The following is a 20973-nucleotide window of genomic DNA, read 5'->3' as shown; positions in this document are numbered from 1 at the left end:
CCAATAGATTGTGCAAAGTGTCGAATTTAGGTACACGAAGTAGTCATCTTTCTTAGTCATATAAGGCTTTTTGATGAGGTAATTATTCCGGTACCGGTAAATGATTCTTGCTAGGAACGCGTTGGCGAGTGAGATGTATTTAATCAATTGATCAATGCATCGTTGAAGTGACGAGGAAAATAGCAATTAGGGAAATTAAGTCGTGGGACAAGGAGACGAGACGTTGCTGCTGCTGCTGCTGCTGCTGATAACAAGTCCGGAAAATCGAAATGTTGAACCGGGGGGGGGTCTTAAAAAGGAGCGGGGTTAGAGAGATTTGATAATAACAGGTGGGGACGATAGCTTGCACGAAGGTGCTAGGTCTAGTCGAGTTGGCACTCGATAGGAACAGACCTCGATTCAACATCAGGCGAGTGCTGCGTGCCCCCATCATTGGAACATTTTGATTATCTGTCGTGGTCAGTACCGATGACAAGCAAACAGCTCGATTCTTTTCGGAAACATGATCGACTTGTTGGATAATCGTTTCTTAATTAGAAGTTAAATATATAGTAGATTTATTGATTTATTGTCAGATAATGTCAGGTTAACACATACAGACAGTGATAAATTAGAGATTTTGTTGGCAAGATTAAAAGTTCTGCTCTGGTGTTGGGTGTAGGTCGTGTTTCTTGCTCGAGGAGTAAAGAGATAGAAGATCTGGAAAGAACGAAAAGGTGACATTTTGGCGGCGATGCTGGTTCGCGCGCCTTACACCCTCCCCTTACTTTTTGTGGTAGGTAGTTACTCTTTCATATTCTATTTAATTATTTATTATTTGTTTAACGTGAATTTAAAATTAAAGCAGAATATTCGTTTCATTTTACATTACAAGTAATATTTCTTTAACTTGAAAGATTAACGACTATTGAAAGACTAACGTATTGAATGACAAAATAGTAATTTTTCGAAAATATTTAAAAAAAATACTCTAAAAAATGTTGGAAATATGTGAGTATATACGTGAGTATAAAAATTATTATTAAAATATAAAAGAAATAGATAAATATAAAATATAGAAGAATAATAAATGTTATCACAGCATGTAATAAAAGATACTTTAATCTAGGCTATCACGCACATTTAACAGATTTCTCTTTTCATTTCGTCAAACTGATTAAATGTGTCATAACTAGTTTCTTTTACTTCGGCGCTATAAATATTTCAACGTTAAATAAGCAAATTCTTTATTAGACTCACCGTTCTTATCGTACCGTGATATATATTTTGTTCCTCGATCATTTTCACTTTCGTGCCGATGCACAGTGCAGTCGTTGCGTTTAATCTCGCGTGCCGAGATATCGTCGGGCTTGCATGGTTTGATCGGAGATCAATTGTGAAACCGACATTTTCTAAATTAAATCGTATACATGATCGCCGCCAGGCAATATATCAAATGTCTTCATAAAACTTTCACATATATCTCTGGAAAACAATTTGTTGGCATGTTGTTTAGCATACAAACATGCGTTCAATTTTTATCGAAATACAAGTAACATATATTTACGTGTACATATATTTAGATGCCAGTATATTATTAATATTGAAAGATATCAATTTCGATGATGCCAGTAATAATTTATCAACCTAATAATATGTTTATTTGACTGAAAGGTCTGCTGTTGGTTTAGACATAATGCTGCTATTCCACTTGCCTCTCATTCATCAAGTCAAGTATGTAAATTAATTATAAAATAGATATTTTTATATTTTTATTTATTTTTGTTCTACACGCTTTTTAATTACTTTTATTTAATATATAATAAGAGTTTATTTATTTTTGACAATGTTTTCTTTTTAAGTAAATTGTTTCACTACTTTTATTGTATTTTAAAAAATTTTTTACATTATAGTTTAATTTATTTATCTATTATATTCGTTTGTCGTTGAATTTTTAGAGTGCTTTGTGGTAAGAAAATTTCGCTAAACCTTTATCCAGATTAATTTTAAACAATGTCATCAAGAGATTTTTATATATAACTAATTTATTTATACTTTTTTATTTCTTTATAATATCTTTATAATATAAATAGACGAGTAGCAGTTTTTATATTATATTGTTGTTTATTATGATTACTAGTTTTATTAAATGCCGCTTTGGATTTTTCATCACTTCATTTCATACAATTGCAACGCTTTGATTTGGATTCCTTGGCTGTAAGTGGATTTTGGAAATAAATTGTAATTATTTTGTTACTCTGGGAGATTGATACTAATATTTTTGTGCGTTAATATAAATCTGTGGGAAACAAAAATTCATATGTGCTTTTATATTTATAATTTTTTCAAATTTATTCCAAATTGTTGTCATCAACTTTTCTCTGGCATCTGTCTAATTCTTCAGATCCAGAATGCATTCAAAGACAAAAAGGCAAATTCCCAAGATAAGAATTGGGATAGTACCTTGCAATCTGATTCATCGAAGGAAACGGAAACATCCGAAGAAAATAATGACGAAATTCAAAAGTAAAATATGATTAATAAAATCAATTTATATAGTATAAAGTATATGGTATACATAACTTTTAATAGTATTAGAAATGAACAAGTAGAAAAATCCAAAAAATATATAAAATTTCAAATTCCAAAAAATATATAATTAATTTATTAAGTAAAAAAAAAATATTACGTATATATAAATATTCTAATAAATATTCTACATTATCATCTTTAATTACTTAGTCTTCCATTTTTTCTGCACAGCGCAATAAAAAATCAGAACGTGAATGTGAATATGAATATCTTCGATCGCAAAGATCGTCATCGCTTTACACGCAATCGTAACGAGCACCACAAACCAAACACAACAGAAAATATTCTATTGGTCACAGGAAAAGAAACACTAGAACAAATTGCTAAGGAAAAAGAATCAACAAACTGTGCAAGTAGTAAAAAGAAAAATCAAAGATACTCGAGCAGCTTCATCGGAAACTCAACTAGTCACTCGATAAATGTTGATAAGGAATTTGACGAAGTGGTTGGTAATAATTCTAAGGTGAAGAGAACTAGCAGCGTTCACGAGGGCGAAGATATCACTTTGTGTTGGATCGAGTTGACGACCATCAAAGAGGATAAGGTCGTTCGACCGCCGAAAAAGCTGGTTATCCGCGAATATATAATCTCTTTTGAAAATTCAGCAACTATACCAGAAAAATACCTGGAATGTAAGAAATTTGAGGGTGAGCTGACGGCGAACGATCCTGAGATTGGCCAAACAGCTCTATTCGAGGTTATAGACGAAGACACCATGGTCAGCAGGATTGTTAACTTCACTTCGGTCAGTCATGTCGGCAATGTCGTGGTTTGGGAACACAAAAGTGTGAAATGCGGAGTCGGTCCGGTTGTTAGTAAAAACATTGTAGAATTGTCCGATGGTTCGAAGAATCCGAAAAAGAGAGTGGAGATCAAAGTTAGTCCCAAAATGCATCAGCTGACGGCAACGAAGGCCAAGGAGGAAACTGAAGAACCTTGCACGGATGATTATGAGGAAGAGGGAAGTGAAGAGAGTAGCACGATCAAATCCACTACTGAATATACTGCAGAAATAACTACAGGTTTCGCTGGCATTTTACCGGAACATGACAGGGAAATCAGTTCGAGTGAAGAAACAGTTGAACAGAGCAAGATCGAAAGCGAGAGCGAAGAAAATTTATCTGGTATTACAAAATTGCTGGAAACATTACCTGATGAAGAGATATTTGAAAGAACTACGATTTTTCCCAAAATACCAACTACAATTCAGGAATTTTCGGAAAAAATAGATTGTGAGGAAAATTCGTCAGATCCAGTGTGCTTAATGCAAAAGAGTGCATCTTCTTCGGAAGAATTATTTTCTGAATCATCATCCACCTCGGAAGCAATCGTAACGGAGGTAGTCACTGAAACATCACCAATAACTTTGGTAGATACAAAAATGTCAGTTCCAATTAGCAGTAGAGAAATAATTACGGAAAAAGAAATATCTAGTGAGGAGAGATCAGAAGAAGTCACGAAATCGTTATCTACATCAAAAGAGGAAGAAGAAATAGTTTCTAAGTTAGCTGAAAAGACAACTCCAGTCGCATTTACGACAGGTATTTCCGAGGAGTCTTCGAAAGTGTCTCAATCAACGGATAAAGTATCTGTTGACGAGGGCAGTGCAACTACGTTAGAAACGACGACAAGTTATATCGTAAAAGAAGATATGGAAGAACACTTGAAGTCTAAAGAAGGCAGCGGTGAAGGTTTCATTGAATTGACGAGTGAAGAATTAGATAAAATTAGTCATGTTTTGTTTACAAGTGCGAGCACAGCAGTTTCGGAAGAAGTTGCTAAGCAAGATGTTACAACTGCGATACCATCGATTGAATTTACCGAATTTGCGAAAGAATCTGAAAAATCTGGAATGATCTTGGATAAACTAGGCGGAGAAGCAGTTTCAACTGAAGGCGTAATTAAGAACATAAGCACCGAATCATCCGAAGAAGTATACATAGGAGGAAGTGAAGAAAGCATGATATTCACAAGCGAAGAAGCGTCGTTGTTTAAAGTAAAGACTACTGAGAAAGAAGAATTTATTACAACAACAATATCGCCAACAAAGATCAAATCAACAACTAGCGAGTTGGAATTGTGCGAGAATTCCGAAGATTGTGCATCCGTTGCCAATTCGGAAGCCTGCGACGAATCTGGAAATTGTGATAAGACAATCAGCAAGTCCTGCGAATCAGAGATATGTTCTGAGGAAGAAAGAGAGACCGTAGAAGAGAGACTTCCGTCAAAAACGACGAAAATTAAGTCCGTAATTGATTTGTCTGAGGAATCAACAATTGGAAGTCGGTACACGACTGTGGCGAATGTAGCAGCGACCATGTTGACCTCTCAAGAGAATGAGAATAATTCGACGGCTATCAATGTTCCCACTATCACGGACACTCGAAGAAGTACGACTACAAGTACGCCGCAACATAAGCTGGCTTTGAAAGTCAAGGTTCTCTTGGAGCACATTAATGAGAACAAGGAGAAACATAACTTGGTCGAAGTAGAGAAACAATTATTGCTGGATGAGAATCCACAACATCATGATAATCCCGATTTGCTGGAGCAATTAAAATCTTTGAACGATTCCGTTAACATGGAAACCATAAATGCATTGTTAAATTGTACCAGCTTGGGCAATTTGACAAAAGATACGAATTTTGTCAAGAAAAAACGGAGTGGTGCTGCTGACAGTAAAAGCGAAGAATTAGAATTTATAAATTCTGACTTCGAGAATTCAATCTCAGATCAAACTTCTGATTACATTGATTTCAGAAATGAGAATTCCGAATATGACTCGGAACACGAGGTACTATCTCGAAGACGAAGACGAAGAAGTCTTGATGAGGAAAATCTGACTAAACAAAATCTTTATGATCCCACTGATTCTGTAACTGATCCTTTAAACATTTCAAGAATTCAGAAGGATTATCTGATGAAGGAAAATATTCAACTTTCCGCAACGACAAATAATCCCGAAGAGGAAACAAATAACACTACGTATACAGAAAATGAAGGAAATGTGACTACAGCAGAAGATGAAATTACAATGCCTTCTACAAAGATGAACATCAGCGATGATATTGATTTTTCAAACGTTACGGAATTTCATGATGCTAATCTGACGATGGAGGATATACGATCTACTACGATTACGAATAAACCCGAGGAGGAGACGAGTATTATAGCTTTAGAATTTATGGAAAATGAAAATGTAACCACTGAAAGAAATAAAAGTACGATGTCTTTGATAGAGAGCATCAATAATGACACAAAACTGGAAGTCGTGCGGGAAAGCTTACCAGGAATACAGGAAGATGTCGTAGTCGGATTGCAACATATGGTGTCGCAAATGGCGCAAAATCAATTAAATTCAATCAACAAATCAATCAAAGAGGTTGTTAAAACAAATTTAATGGATGTTATAGCGGACCCCAAAGATAGTAGAGTTCACTCGAGGAGAAGAAGAGCGACCACAGAAGAACTAGGGCATTGGTCGAATGAAAGAATCAAAGAAGCGCCGATGGGTGGCAATCTGAGAACTCTAACTGAATTCACATTGTACAAAGTTCTCCCTTGAATAGATATATTTGACAAGATTAAATTGTACTTTCTAATGTCAAGAGATAATTTTAGTGAAGTTAAAATGAAGAATTATATTGTATGCATAAATCTTACGGTACATTATATTTAATCATATAAATGCATATTGATAAGCAAACTTTCAGTACATATTAAAAATTTTTATTTTTATTTTAAAATACTACAGGTAACAGATAATAAAACAAAATATATTCTTTATTTATGTAAATCTATGTACAAATTTGCAGACAAATATAATATGCATTTAATATTATAAAAGAAATTTCATTACTTTAATGTAGAATAAAAATTTAATCTTCTATATTCTTATTAGTATATAATTTTTGTTAATTATTCTAATTTTAGCAATATATTTGACATTTAGATAGAGAAGTAAATATTTAAAACGTTTAATAATCTTTAGTAGTAAACGCCTGATTATTGTGCAAACAATTATAGCTTGTGTTCATAACATTCGAAAATAATTAATCGCGAACACCGATTCGTATCGACAATCACAATCACATCGGCTGAATCACATCTATAATGAATCGTGCTAACGAGGAATTGTTACGTACTTTTATTGTTTCCATTAAGTTGAAAATAATACCTTAGGTGATAAACACAACTGTTAAACAGGCGGGTATTCAAAGATTTGCTGATTATTTTTCTATCAGCCTATAAAATCTGTTTCATGTCGGAAATCTATTTACGATTTAATCATAGATGATTACGTTCAGTGCTACTTTTTTCCATTTATCGAACGTTATCAAGTGATATAACATCTTTTATATTTAACAAATTTCTCTCCATCCATTTATTATTTATATCCATTTATTACTCAGTAAACATATATTTATTATAATCGAGAAAAACATTACTTATTTTTGGCAGAAATTATTTCGATAAATAGTAATTAATATTTAACAATCGTTATTCTTATATTAGTTTACATGATTATTTTTCTCAGAATCACGCAAGAGCATTTTATAAAGTGCGAATATGTATAATTTACATTATAATGTTCGATCGTCCTTATCCAATTGTTCCCGGACATGTATATCTCTCTGGCGGCACACATTTTTCCGATACCGGGTTGAATACCAGCGTATTCGGGCATGACAGATTGTCCATTATGGTGTAACGGACGCCGTCCCAGTAACACAGGTAATACCTTTTACACTGCGCGTCCTGTATTGGAAATCTGCCGTATCTAACGCAGAGTGGTGCTGAAGTGGTGGTCGAGGGTGGCATCGTCGTCGAGGGTGGCATCGTCGTCGTTTGCTGACACGTAGCCGTGCTCTCAGATACGCATCTGCCCTGAAGAGGGTCGAATATGGCAGAACTGGCGCACATTAGGTTCACCGGATTGAGTTTCTCGCCGTCGTCCACACAAATATAATAATTCTTGCAGGTCCCGTCGTAGATCTCGAAAGCACCTATTTCTGTGCAGGTAGGCATCGCAGTTTGACCTACGGCAATCCTGATCAGACTGAGATAAGATTGAAGGTACAAAAGAACGATGCACGAGAAGGAATTCATCGTCGCGTGTGATCGAAAGATTTGGCCGACGCGAGAATGTCAGGATCATTTATAGCAAAACGGTTTATGGTTTAATTGTGTGAAACATATGATCGTTTATCAGGGATTTAATTAGGAATTATAAAGCAAGATAAAATGAAGACAGTTCACGTTGGCCTTGCCATAAATTCACGCATCTCTTTTACCTCGAATTTACATATCCCTGTTTTTGTCGACGAATATTCTTATATATTAATATATTAATATATTCTTATATATAAATATATTAATATATTTTTTTCTAACAATGCTGTATTTTCATTATTTCAAATTAAAGAAAGTGATAATTTATTGGCGTTATTATATTACGTAATTATTGAAAGCTAATGTGATTAAAATATAAAGCTATGTTTTTTTTTTTTTTTTTCGACGTCGTTTGAAGTCAGAACGTCACTTCTGCATCCCCGATGATTCTTTCCAAGTGAAATGTCGGACGCGCATTCAGAATGCGACGTTTTTTTCAACGTGGCGGCTTTACGACGAGGAAATCGAGGGTGAATCTACGGAATACAAAATCGCCAGAAAGCGGCGAGAAAGTTGCAACTGAGTTTAATGTCCGCACGTAATATTCTATGCACGTTCGTTATGCTGCTGGCATTATGCTTTAATTATGCATGTACATCTTATATCTATAACAGATTTGATTTTGCATATCTTGTTCATATCGAATATTCATTTTCTATCTCGCCATTAAAGATTTATTTTCCATCATATAAAATATAATTATCATTTTGTTTATATATTTTGTGTGTACTGAATAGTATCAAGATATAGCAAATTTTAACATATAATACATTTAATAGTCATTTAATTTGCAAGATATAATATATATATGTGTGTGTGTGTGTGTGTGTGTGTGTGTATATACAATATTATATTGTGGAATAAAAAGTATTACGCTGAATAAGAAAACCAGTTACGTCAAAGATGCCTTTATACCTGCATTTTATGCATTCCTTCTTCTCTGAGTTTAAATAACTTTTCTTTCGTTATCAACGATCAGGGATGAAAATATTTTCGAACAGATAGGAAAACCCTCTTTTCATAGGTCCAACTGCAGCCTCAGAGATAAAAAAAGGGGGAGAGAGGGGGAGAGAGAGAGAGAGAGAGAGAGAGAGAGAGAGAGAGAGAGAGAGAGAGAGAGAGAGATTGGTTGAATGTACACGGAGGAATCCTTGTTCTGGAGCGAGGGAAAGGTGCTACGGAAGGGAGAGAGAGGTGTCAAGAAGGAAGGAGAGAAGCGCAAATGTATATAAGTGACTTCAGCCGAAGACGCTCCAATGGACTCTCTCTTTGACCCTGGTCAAGTGCGCATCCTTCTTTCCATATTTTTTTTTTCTTCCCACCTCCTTTCCCATGCACGGTCGCTTCGAGATCCTGCGTCCTTCCGCTTCAACCTTCACCTTCTCGCGGCGAGGAAGAATTCTCGCCCCCGTTCGGTTCGCATTACGCGCTGTGACGATGGAAGGCTGAGAGAGCTGGTGGAAATCCGATTTGCTCCGGAAGAAGATTTAGGACAAGTGTGATTTTGATTTCGCGTGCATGTGACATGTTCCTGACGGAGAGAACCTCATTGTAGGAGAGATGGATGCTCGAAGAGTGAGTAATGCTAGTGATAAGAGATAAGTTTATTTTTTTTGGAACAAAAAAGCAGTGAATTATTATGAGATTGTTGTTGTTTGATCAAAAGATTTCAGAGAGAGATTTTTTTTTTTTTAATATAAAATTTAATAGATTAATGTTAATTAAAATAAATTTACTATAATATAAAAATAATTATATATATCTTTTGATAATCTACTTTTATGCAAGAAATATTTTGAAAATTCAATTTTATTATACAAGCACAATAATATTCATTGTCAAAATATTGATTATCAAAAGATAATAATTATCTTTATCGCGTGCAATCTTTTTCGATTAAAACTGCAAATCACTGCCCTTACATTTGTAGATTGTTCTAGTGAATTTAATGATGGATCATTTTAATGCGCTATAATTCTCTCTACTCGTGGTATATTGATAACGAGGCGAATCGTGCGGGCTGCGCAATTATGATGTACCGAGCAACGTGAGAGCCTTGACGACATAGAAAAGACGCACACCGCTTTCGAGTCTAATCTATATTGAACATGGAATAGACGCGTAGGAACTCTCCATGTTCATGTTAAATATTATTTCATTAAAAGAATATCTCTTTAAAAAATCCTCACTTAGTATAATATAGATTAATCTATCATTAAAGAAATTTATATGTAGATAATTATAGGAAAAAGTAAGAAGAAATTGAGCATTACTTTAAATATTAAAAAATTGTCTCTAGAAAATTATATAATAGAAATAACACATATGTCGCAAATACACCGATTCTTTTTTTTTTTTTTTTAATAATAAATAGCATACTTTTATTAATTACATATTAAACATTTCTTTTATATTTTTATATTATAAAAAAATGTACTTTATATATATTCAAAATATTAAATACCGCAAATAATTTGACAAGAAGTCTGTCTTATTATGTCTTATTAATAGTCGAGTTCCAGTTCTAAAGTTATAATTTTTTTGAACACATTGATTTGATTTTGTGTAAATTGTATTTTGCGGGAGAATCGTCCCGCAGTCACGTTCTTTAATTAGCCAGAAGAGCGTCGTTGGAGCAATATGTTAATGTACAGCCCGTGTTGTGTCTCAAAAGTCATGGTTGATTTATGCACATCGTGAATCGTCGATAGCGCGCGTCAGAGTGACGAATAAATGACGAAGACATAAACCGCTTTCGAGGTGGACGATCAGGCCGTTCGGCACATCGCCAGTCAAAGAGGGAAACTCTTTCGAACGACCCAAATCTATCGCTTTCCGTTTGCACGTGTCTCACATAGTCCCAATTTCCAAAAATATGTGCAGCAAGTGTTTTCTAATTAATGCTCTTTTCGCGTTTACTTCATTCAAGATTATTATGCAAAGAATCTTAGAATATATTAACAACATAACATTGAATATCAACATTATTTTTTGTAAAATTTAATATCGACTTTTATTGACATAAATATAGAGATATTAATAATCTGTGACTTTTTCAGCTGCAAAGTATAAAAATAAAAAGTGGAATTATTTATTTTATTTGCATAAAATAATCATTATTTTAACAAAATCATAATTTAAGACTTAGTTAAAAAGCAAATATTAAAACTTAAGTATCAAGTGTAAGTATAATAAATTTATTGTTAAAAATGATAGATTTTTTTCGATTTTATTATAAGAAAACAGTTACCTTTAATATTTATTTTCGAGTAATTTTAGAATATTTTGTATATCATTTTTTTAGATTTTAAAATCTAAAGAATATTTTTTTCACATTATGTTTTACACATATTGATATTGCTTTGTCACCAGTTTTAGATAATACTTTAAATCTTATCTTAAAACTGCATATAGTGCTGATAAAGAGGACAAAGTATATAAGGGTGTAAGCAATTTTCTTAGAAAAGAGATGAAAAGAAAAATTACTTTCCATTTACATGTCTTATCAGCTTTAGAAAAGAGTCAATACTTTTTACGAGCGTGAGATATCCATGCAAACATTTTCTACTCGAAGTGCCCATGTCACTTTAGTTCTAATATTATATTAGTATGTCTTGTTTGGATGAACAAACTTTTATAATCTAAAGATATTAAAAATTAAAATAGATATATAACATATATATAATTTATACTGTTACAATTTCTATTTTAAAATAACGAGTGAAGCAAGAGATAAGTAGAAATCAAGAGTACTAGTTAATAAATCCGTTTGTATTGGCAAAACAAAGGTGAAATCTCTTTCCGTTTATAGACATATTCTTTTATAACATTGAGTTGTCAATAATGATGTAGCGCCACCCGAGGTTTCTTTCTATTATTCTACACAACACGTACGATTCTTGGACATTTTTCACTCGATTTGTGCACGTACCCCTTTCATACTTTACATACTTTCGCTTAATATATTTGCCGTGTACGATTTTATATCTGGATTGTAATCGAACTTTTTAAATCGTGAAAGTTAAGGAAGACTTGGCAATATTATTTCTATCGTTTTCTAAATAATAAGATAATCTGCCTGAGATGAATTTCTTCTATTACACTCATCTCGAATTTTACATCTCTCGAAAATATGGATTTCAATTAGTCTCGATATTAGTTGCGAGTCAAGTATCGCGATTACTTATCTTGAGAAGACCATATAAGGGGTCACGACCAACACTTTACGCCGTATTTTTCTGACGCACGTCGAACTGGAGCAGCCCACGATGTAAATACGATAGTTAACTCTCTCTGTCTCGACGCTCCTGTAATTGTCTTCTGCGACGTTGAAGCACCGTTAGGGCTCGTCTTTTCTGAAGAGAAGATCGTCAAGATCTCCTGATTTTCACCCGAACTATTCCCACGGGATCGTCGGGGCTTTAGGAGAATTTAAAATCCGCCTCGGAAAGTGACAGGATAATACCATTATCTTTTTACAATCTACGGGCGGCGTACGTACGGCTTTTAGATTTTTTTTTTTTTTTACAAAAGCCGAGATTTCTCAAAATATACAATATCCCGTACAGAATTCGAGAATAAATAGGAGAGAATTATACAGTCATTTTAATATAAAAAGTCATCGTAATTATAAACTGTAATTTTTGTTGTCACAGCTTCGTTGAGAGACATCGAAAGTTTCGCCTGTGAATATCGATCTCGTTGACGGTCGGTCTCGATTTCACGGAGATATCTCGCAGAATTTCTCGTACGTGTGCGATGATCGTTTCATTTCGGGCGACGTTATCCCGGCGCCGTAATGAGAGCGCAGCCTCGTTATCGGCGGCGGTTCGTCTCGATTAACGCTGACATTTATTTTCCGACGTATACGCGCGCTCGTATGGGACACGCATACACGTACACATACACGAATACGCGTCGTTCGGGATTACACGTGCACGACCTCGCGCGCGTTACATCGTCTTCTCTTGCTGTAGGTCTCAAACTCCTCGTAATACCCACAGCCCACTTACCTACATTACTCGTTTTATGTGTGCGCGGGTGCTACATCTCCGCCGTTCGGCAACGAGTTTGTACGCGCACGGGCGCAGTGGCGTAATCAAATTTAATAATCGGACATTTTAATAATTAATTCCTGCTGTAGCGTGAGACGATCCTAATGAGAAAACGTGCGGGTGACGCTTCCGCGCGGGCACCTTCAGACGGGACGATTATTAGAATTTGCGATACTCATTTCGCGTTATTAGCGCATCCTCCGTTATTACGCATTGATAATTTGTATCACAAGAAAATGCACGAGATGAACGGTTATTATCTGTAGGATAAATTCTCTCTCACAGACTTAAAATACATCAAGATACATTTGTACATTTATATATATATGTTGTATAATTATTTCGTGTTTTCATATATTTAAGTAAATTTTATTTCAGCCTATGCGTTTTATCGAATCTGTTCGCAGAACAATTCGAGGTTTCGAGAGCGAATTCTTTATAATGAGATGCATCACTGAGTTTCATATCATAGTTACGCTGTTGCATTTGCGCATTCGCGTCCTCTCACCTTGCACTTCTGGGTCGAGATCTCGTGGTCGAAGATGCTGATACATTTGCAATCCAACCAAGTAAAACCATAATCTCCCATTCAAACGTGACGATTTAAACGGCCGGGGAAGATAATCGATATACGTCAGTAGGCTTGATACGATCGTCAGTCGTGCGATCGTAAACCGTCGACCTGTGTGTGCCAAATCGGTGCTCTCCAGATGTTCTGGACGATCTCTAGACGAGAAATCGGACTTATCCGCTTCCTAGCAGTTTTCAACCCGTTCTTCTATCCTTAATTCTATCCTTGACTTAAGAGCGCGGAGTCACTATTATTCTCGATCCATGTTTGATTAATACCTGCTGGGTATTCGTAGCCTACTGACTTCTCATTAAAGTCCGTCTGAGGAAATGGCGTCGTGCCACATAGTTCTGCAGATGAAGATGTATCATATCATATCGAAAGAACGCACGCAGAAACAAGTAGGTTTATTTGTGCGTGCTCAATTTAATCGAAATATATGTACATATATATATATATATATATATATATGTGTGTGTGTGTGTGTATAAATGTGAAACCTCGCGATTGGAATTCGCGTGATGAGTATTAATGTTTCATCGGAGTAGACGTAAATGTTAGCTGTGGGGGAAAATTTTCTAACTATTGCGTGAATTATCTTCGTGGGATAACCGTGACAATTTCGATTCGCGCGTTACAGTCATCAGGCGAGAAACTACTTTGCGTCGAACATCTGCGCGCCGTAAACGAAACCGCATACGCGACGCATCGCGTTGCGAATCGCGCGCGTTGCGAGCAGAATGCAGCGATGCGACCTGCTCTGAAGCAATTTGCATAACGCCCTCCCGTGTGCGCGTAAAATCACCGTAATGCGTTATTAGAGGCGCGTTTCTCGCGCATACGTGCGCGCGAGCGCGCCTCCTCTTTTCTTCCGTTTCTTCACTTTCCTACGCGGCTTCCGGTTCGCGGGACAAACACGGTCACCCGCCGACTTACTCTCGTTCTCTCTCACGAGAGCGGCGACGCGACCGCACGCGCACGTACGCGAAGAACTAGCACGTGGAGAGCTCTTTCTCTCTCTCTGCATTCAATCCACGTGGGAGAATCTCCACGCCACTGTGGGTGCTGCGAATCGCGACATATTCCCGGCCTTTCTTCGTTTTCCTCGCGGCCTTCCATAATAATAGCTTCCTAGCCTCGGCTTTCTGTCCCTAAGAGGATCATTCGCTGCGCGTTTTTGTGAATTCGTCGTGACTTGAAACAAAAATTTTATCGTGGATATTAATGAATACGTTACCCAAAATAAATACGTTACGGTCAATTGAGAAGCTAACTGATATCGAAATCGAATTTGGAAAAATGTTTAAAGTTCTTGTCTCCAAATAAATCGTTAGACAATCGTTAGACAATAGTTTTGCGTACACATAAATAACAAAATAACAAAGTGAATAATAGATCGAAGCAATTCTACGGAATTGAATTCGTGATCCTTTCTCGTGGCACATTTTTGACCTTCACCATTGCATTCGTAAACCTTATGACCTCGTGCCGTCGATAATGACTAGTTGACTTAGAATCTCTTCAGGAGGATGATGATTGTGGAGTCTACGTCGTTTAAACAGGCCGAAGAGTCTCGAACGACAGTTACACCAGTGCTTTCCACTCGCGTTTAAAGCCAATTTCGGAATTAGGAATACGTAAAGAGTGCCGGGCGAAATCTAATAACGCTTAGTTTAATAACGTTAGCCGAATGTGAAAACTGAGGATTACTAACGTGACGAGAGTATATGATTTGCGGCAGCTGAAACCAATTGTTAGTCTCTTCGCGACCGAATGTTTTTTTTTTTGCGACGCGGCAATATTGTTCGCTCTCTGTATGTGCGTAAATTGCACATAGCAAGCGGTGTATTAAAGCAGGGTAATCAGTTGAATTCAGAATTAAGGAGAGGAAAACCAACGAGGACTCCATTCTGGAATAACAAGGGAGAAGGCGTCTAATTTCACGCACGGCATACATAATCCTCGGCGGCGTAGAATGATTCTCATGGTGCGACCCAGTTCGCTTCACTGCACGTTTATTCTCCGTCACGTCATTGACTGTTACGGAAAGTGTACATAATAATGTAATGCGTACGAGATTTCGTCGGGCAAATGATACCCGGAATATCGAGAAAGAGAAAGAGAAAAACAATTGTTAGCATACATCCAACAACTTTCGACTTAAGGAAGGAGCTGTGCGTCTCCTCTTATTTCTATTTAAAATAAACTATATAACGAAAATTTGGATCTATTGGACTAAAGTCAGTTTTGTTAAAAAATTCTAAAGCAAAGATTTATTGTTTTCTAATTATAGCAAATAATACAAATTATTTATATGACAAAATAAGTTTCAGCTAATAACATTAGCAATCTTTTCGGCTACAAAAGCAATGGTTTCGTATTTCAGGCTTTGCCATTCTTATTGCTGGTGATCTACATAATCAGTGCAGTTTTTGCCATCCAGAATGGCCGAGGTGGTTCAAACTACATTCGACGCGTTCGCAGAATCAGCGAGTATCTCGTACCACCGCCACCACCAGGATTTCGTCCATACAGCAGAAATCCAAGATTGGCGACTCCCCAGCCAACCGATGCACCGGGATATTTCTCGTGGATGATGAAGTGGTTGAATCCTTTTAGTTCCGAGTCTTCGTCGCAACCGCCGCCGCCGCTACCACCACCACCACCACTGCACGAAACTTCATATTCCCCATCACCAGGTCTATCGCCTCCTGGACCACCCGCGACACTCTACAACGGTCCCCCTCCTGTGGTGAATCCCCCTCCTTATGAGAAACCACCTCTTCCTCCGTCTCCTGTCAACGATCAATCCGCATATCCTTCTTCAGCCAAGGGCAAGAGTTGCAATTCTTGCAACAGAGTCCCGTGGATGCCGATACAGAATCCAGGTGAGGCTGCCCATTCGGGAGATGCTTCGTATATACCACCACCGCCACCGCCGCAAATTCAATCGTCACTGAACGGCGAGTATCTGCCACCTGTAAATCACGAAGTACCTTATGATGCTCATCATGCTGCCTCGCAGGAAGTCAGAGCTCCAGACTTCTCTTTCGCGTCGCCTTTACCCATCGAAGACCAGGACAACTCCTTTATTGGCCCGTTACCAAACCCGCATTTATTTCCCGGAGCATTACCGCCGCTCTTTAAAGCGGGAGACTTTAATTACCCTTCGCAGATCGCTTCTGATGAAAATTTATATCTTGACGCACCACCACCACCACCGTCTGTTTCCGGGAACAGCGCGCTCACAGGAAACGGCTCTTTTCTGGATGTAACGAGACCTGCTTTCAATGGTGGACACAACGAACAATCTGTGTATCCAAATCCCTCGATCCATCAAGAACTAGGATATCCTACAAATAGCGGAGAATTCGATCATTTTCAAGATCATAGGGCACACGGTGATCTATCCTCCAGTGGAACTCAAGTGTCTCACGGTCATGTCAATCCTGTACCAGATAAACAAGAATACGAAAATAAAGATTTATTCGATTCCGTAAATCATCAAACATCTGTTGATAGTTCTGGCGTTCAGAATCGTCAACCTTCGGGAGTGCCTAATAATGCAGGATTTTATGAGGTGACGGGTTCGAGTGGACCGACAGGAAATTTCCTCGATAACGCGGGTCCAATCAACCAAAATCTTCCCAGCTATGGAATTTCCGATCTCGACCAAATACCGAATCGATACAACGATCTGTCCACGAGCGCCAACGTCGCCGAGAGTTCTCACGTACCTCCGCGTGCTTTAGACGGATCTTCTGGGAAGATTGAAGATTCAATAAATTTTGAGGAGTCACCGTTGCTAGATTTCACGCACACGGATGAAAGTCGGACGGACTCGTCCTCGATATCGCCGACCTCTAACGCATTCGGGGGCTTTGAGAGTTCCGAGATTGCCGGGACGACTGTGGTACCTGGTGAGGAGATTTTCGGAATACGTCAAGGTGTCGCTTCAACGCAATCTCATCTCTCTCCGGATTATCTCGAGACAATATCGAAGGTTAACAATAACACGATTCAGAATGCTACCAAAAGTCTTCATGATCCTACAGTTCTTCGGGAGCAAGACGTCTCCTACACTTCGCCACTTGGGAAGACGTGGTATCCGTGGTCAAATGTCCTTTCAACGACTCCGAATACAGATACAATTCCGCAATCGTTTTGGAACATTCTGAAACCCTACGATGATGCAGCGGAAGATATATTGAGTCAAAATATTAATTTGAACGAGACACAGCAAGGTGCGAAGAGGAATAAACAGGTGATGTGAATATGTTTTTCAAATAAAAAAACAAATCTTTAAGGAGACAGATTGTCCTCGTTGATTTATGTATAATTTATCTGTGCGATCAAAATGTTTAGGTACAAGTCATCATTCCTTATACGTCGCAATATACGCCACTTCCATTCCATCCAACGCATGAAAAAAAGATTTCCGACGCGAGTGAATCCAATCATGACAATTATGCTGGTGAAGAATCAAGAAACAGAATCAAAGTGGCCAGTCCTCCCAACTCGTCGGTCATTTCTCCAATTTGGCCGACAACTTTACCGATATTTGAAAATGTCACCAAAAAACCAATTAGTATTAAAGCGAACAACTCTATAGATGTACATAGATTGCAAAAGAATATTGATAACTGGACGATACAGGTATACAATTCTTTTTTAACAAATATATTTTTATGAACGGATTAAATTATATTCATCATAGAGTGATGAATATAATTTATAATCTTGCATATTGTAATATTAAATCTAATTAATATATAGCAATGCAGAAAAATGGATATTAAAACTGAATATTAGTACATAATATTTTTTTTTACAGTTTATCATAGCATATGATAGTTACAGAAAACATTCTATAACTATCATATGCTATGATAAACTGTATTTTAAAATTCTAACGATAAGTTTTGATGTCATTAACTTTAAAATTAATTATTAATGTCAAAATTTTTATTATTATGTTGATTTTATTTATGGTAAATTTTTTATATATAGTAAACTATAAAAATAAGATAATTTTTTTCTGATTCAGGAATATTCAAAAGGCACAACTGCTAGTACAGTATCGCCTAGTTCGTCCAATCCGTACCTTTTTCCTTCAAAGAAAATCCCTGATGAGTATCTGACTACCACCGAGCCTGTTGATCACATAGATGATTCTCACAAAGATAATGTTAAGACGTTCACTCTGGCCGGATTCAGCTTCAATGATCTAGAATACAAAGAATCGGTCAGCAATCGCGTGGAAACTACACAAGTACGATAACAATTCACAAACGTTCTAAGAAAATATTAATAATAAGAAAAATAATATTTTACTTTTCCTGTATACTTTTCATTTAAGGCAGTGAACATTAAAAAGTCAACTGAAAGTTCTACCGATACTCCCACTACATCCACGAACGTCGACATATGGCAGAGCTTCCCTGTGGGGATTTCTCAAGTGAACAAAGAACGCGTCCATGTCGTCACGCCCCAGTCTGTTGTAACTTCTAAATCGACTCCTATCCAACAGAAAAAAGAGAAAATGATGAAGGAGGTAGAAAGGAACACGAAGGAATCAAGGAAAGCTTCGGAAACGGATATAAAGAAAACGAAGACAAAGTCCGAAGATACGTTTGAATCGATCGAGAAAGCCTATCAAGTGTTGCCTCAGGCTGTGAACAATTTGGCTGTGGCTTCCACAGGTCCAGAGAGCGTTCCTTTGTGGGGCATCATGGAACATGAAGAGTTTGCATTGCCTGAAAAACACAATTACGAAAATGAAGATGAGTTCGAACATCCTGAAATTCTTGAAATTCCTATGCTGTATTCTGGGCACTCAAAGGTATTTATCACTGTTAATTTAATATTTATAATTAAATCTTTTATAAAAATATTTTTTGTCATAATTTTCTTTTTTAAAAAATATCTTTATATTTAATTTCTTTAATATTAGAAAGCATATAATGATAAATGATTATTAATAAATTATTAAAAGTAAATTATTATTAATATTAATATTTAAATTGGTAACTTTAAAATTTTATATTTATAAATAATGTTTTAAAGATATATTTTTAATGTTTTAAGATATACTTTTTGAGTTATCTATAATTGAAATATTACAAATGTAATTTTATTTATTGCAATTAATAGATAAAATGTTTTAATTAATACAAAATACTTTTTGTAGGTGTCACGTGCCAGACGATGACGTATGAAGTGTGGAAAATGCTCAAGATAATTCTTTATGTATGTGCGGACGATTTGAGTGTGTTTCCGTGAACAATGTGAACGGTTGTGAACTGTTGTAACTGTTAAAATATTCTTCGACCTCATTTCCAAATAAACTTCTTAATTTACTGATATTTAATATAAACGGGTGAACTGTTTCGATTCGTGCGCGCGTAAGTGATTATCGTGGCCAGTGCACCGGTATTTTATAATCCGGATGTGTATATTATATATACATATATGTATATCATATATACATGTTTTGTTAAGTCTAATAAGTCTTTTTTATAAATTTGGTAAGTTTATAGATAAGAAAAAAAACTCAACAAGAAACTCAAGACATGGAGTATATTTGCATTTGTCACATTATGTTGTGATTCGAAGTTGTTCACTATTAAAATTGCTGTAAAAAATATATACAATATTTATATACATTGCATTTATTTATAATTAAAATCTTCTTTAGAAATTTATTTTACGACCGGTTTAAAAATAATTTGCATAAAACTTTTTAAAAAGTATTTTTAAAAATGATTTACATAAAATTTTTTCTTAAGCTTTAAAAGCAATTGAATTTTGCTTTAAATAAAAAAACTTTTTGCCGTAAAAAAGATATTTTAACGAAAAGAAGACTAATGACTCTTGATATATTGATTAATCAGGTTAGACCATGTTACACGAACTGGATTTTAAGCGAACATGCTCTCATTTTCTGGAGCGCTTTCATCAATACTGTAAGCTAAATCTAAGTCAGTTTAAAATTAATCTTCTCAGAAACTATCGTGCATTATTAAACGTTTTCCAAAGGAGAAGCTTTCTTCGTTTCCAGTCACACTCTTAATGCTAAAATAATGAGTTCTGGCGTGACATAAAAAAAAAAAAAACAATGATAAATATGAGGAATAATGAATAATAGAAAACGGATAGCAAATAAAAAATAATGAATAATGAATGACTTAACAATTTGCACATAAAAAAGACTAGTATAGGTTTATTTCTAAAATAAATTAAGTAAATATATTTCTAATTCTTGCAAATCTCATGCGACATATTTTTTTCGTACGATGCAACACTATTCTTGACAATTAGTATATTAAATTATATTCACGTGGCATGATAAATTATTTAAAATATTGCGCATTTTTTTTATTTAAAAAAATTTAGAAAACTACAGGTGTGGTTGTTTTGAAATCCTGTCGCGTTACTTGAGCTCGTCTTTTATGTATTTACCAATCGCTCGTCACTTTCGCCGATTTCGTAAAACTGAACATTCGCCAAGAAGTGTCACGATTATTTGAATACGGCTGCATCTAAATATACATTTGTACGTGATATACATATATGCATGCAGCGCAAATCAATTTTTTTCGATTG

At 35.9% G+C, this 20973-nt stretch overlaps 3 protein-coding genes across 5 annotated transcripts; 2 read left to right on the top strand and 1 right to left on the bottom strand.

Moving 5' to 3' along the window:
- The first annotated feature begins 346 nt into the window (after positions 1–346).
- On the top strand, positions 347–6421 carry LOC105428465 (uncharacterized). Of its 2 annotated transcripts, XM_011640809.2 has the most exons (5): positions 347–458; positions 662–775; positions 1654–1713; positions 2384–2505; positions 2743–6421. In XM_011640809.2, the coding sequence occupies exons 2-5, from the start codon at positions 734–736 to the stop codon at positions 6134–6136; spliced, it is 3618 nt and encodes a 1205-aa protein (XP_011639111.2). In that variant the 5' UTR covers positions 347–458; positions 662–733; the 3' UTR covers positions 6137–6421. The 2 variants fall into 2 exon arrangements, with proteins under 2 accessions (XP_011639111.2, XP_088932754.1); XM_089076628.1 differs by lacking the exons at positions 347–458; positions 2384–2505 and having other exon boundaries at positions 673–775.
- Positions 6422–6702: 281 nt separating this feature from the next.
- LOC105428424 (uncharacterized) lies at positions 6703–7832 on the bottom strand. The gene has a single exon (XM_011640744.3). The coding sequence runs from the start codon at positions 7678–7680 to the stop codon at positions 7174–7176; it is 507 nt and encodes a 168-aa protein (XP_011639046.2). The 5' UTR covers positions 7681–7832; the 3' UTR covers positions 6703–7173.
- A 1179-nt stretch (positions 7833–9011) lies between these two features.
- On the top strand, positions 9012–20031 carry LOC105428425 (uncharacterized). Of its 2 annotated transcripts, none has more exons than XM_011640745.3 (6): positions 9012–9318; positions 15755–17632; positions 17734–18024; positions 18416–18640; positions 18728–19210; positions 19559–20031. In XM_011640745.3, the coding sequence occupies exons 1-6, from the start codon at positions 9304–9306 to the stop codon at positions 19577–19579; spliced, it is 2913 nt and encodes a 970-aa protein (XP_011639047.2). In that variant the 5' UTR covers positions 9012–9303; the 3' UTR covers positions 19580–20031. The 2 variants fall into 2 exon arrangements, with proteins under 2 accessions (XP_011639047.2, XP_088932278.1); XM_089076152.1 differs by lacking the exon at positions 9012–9318 and adding an exon at positions 13667–13769.
- The last annotated feature ends 942 nt before the right edge of the window (positions 20032–20973 follow it).

This window comes from Pogonomyrmex barbatus, unplaced genomic scaffold (assembly GCF_055798465.1).
Source record: "Pogonomyrmex barbatus isolate J1 unplaced genomic scaffold, ASM5579846v1 scaffold2, whole genome shotgun sequence".
NCBI lineage: Eukaryota > Metazoa > Arthropoda > Insecta > Hymenoptera > Formicidae > Pogonomyrmex > Pogonomyrmex barbatus.
This window is presented reverse-complemented; position numbering and strand designations above follow the sequence as displayed.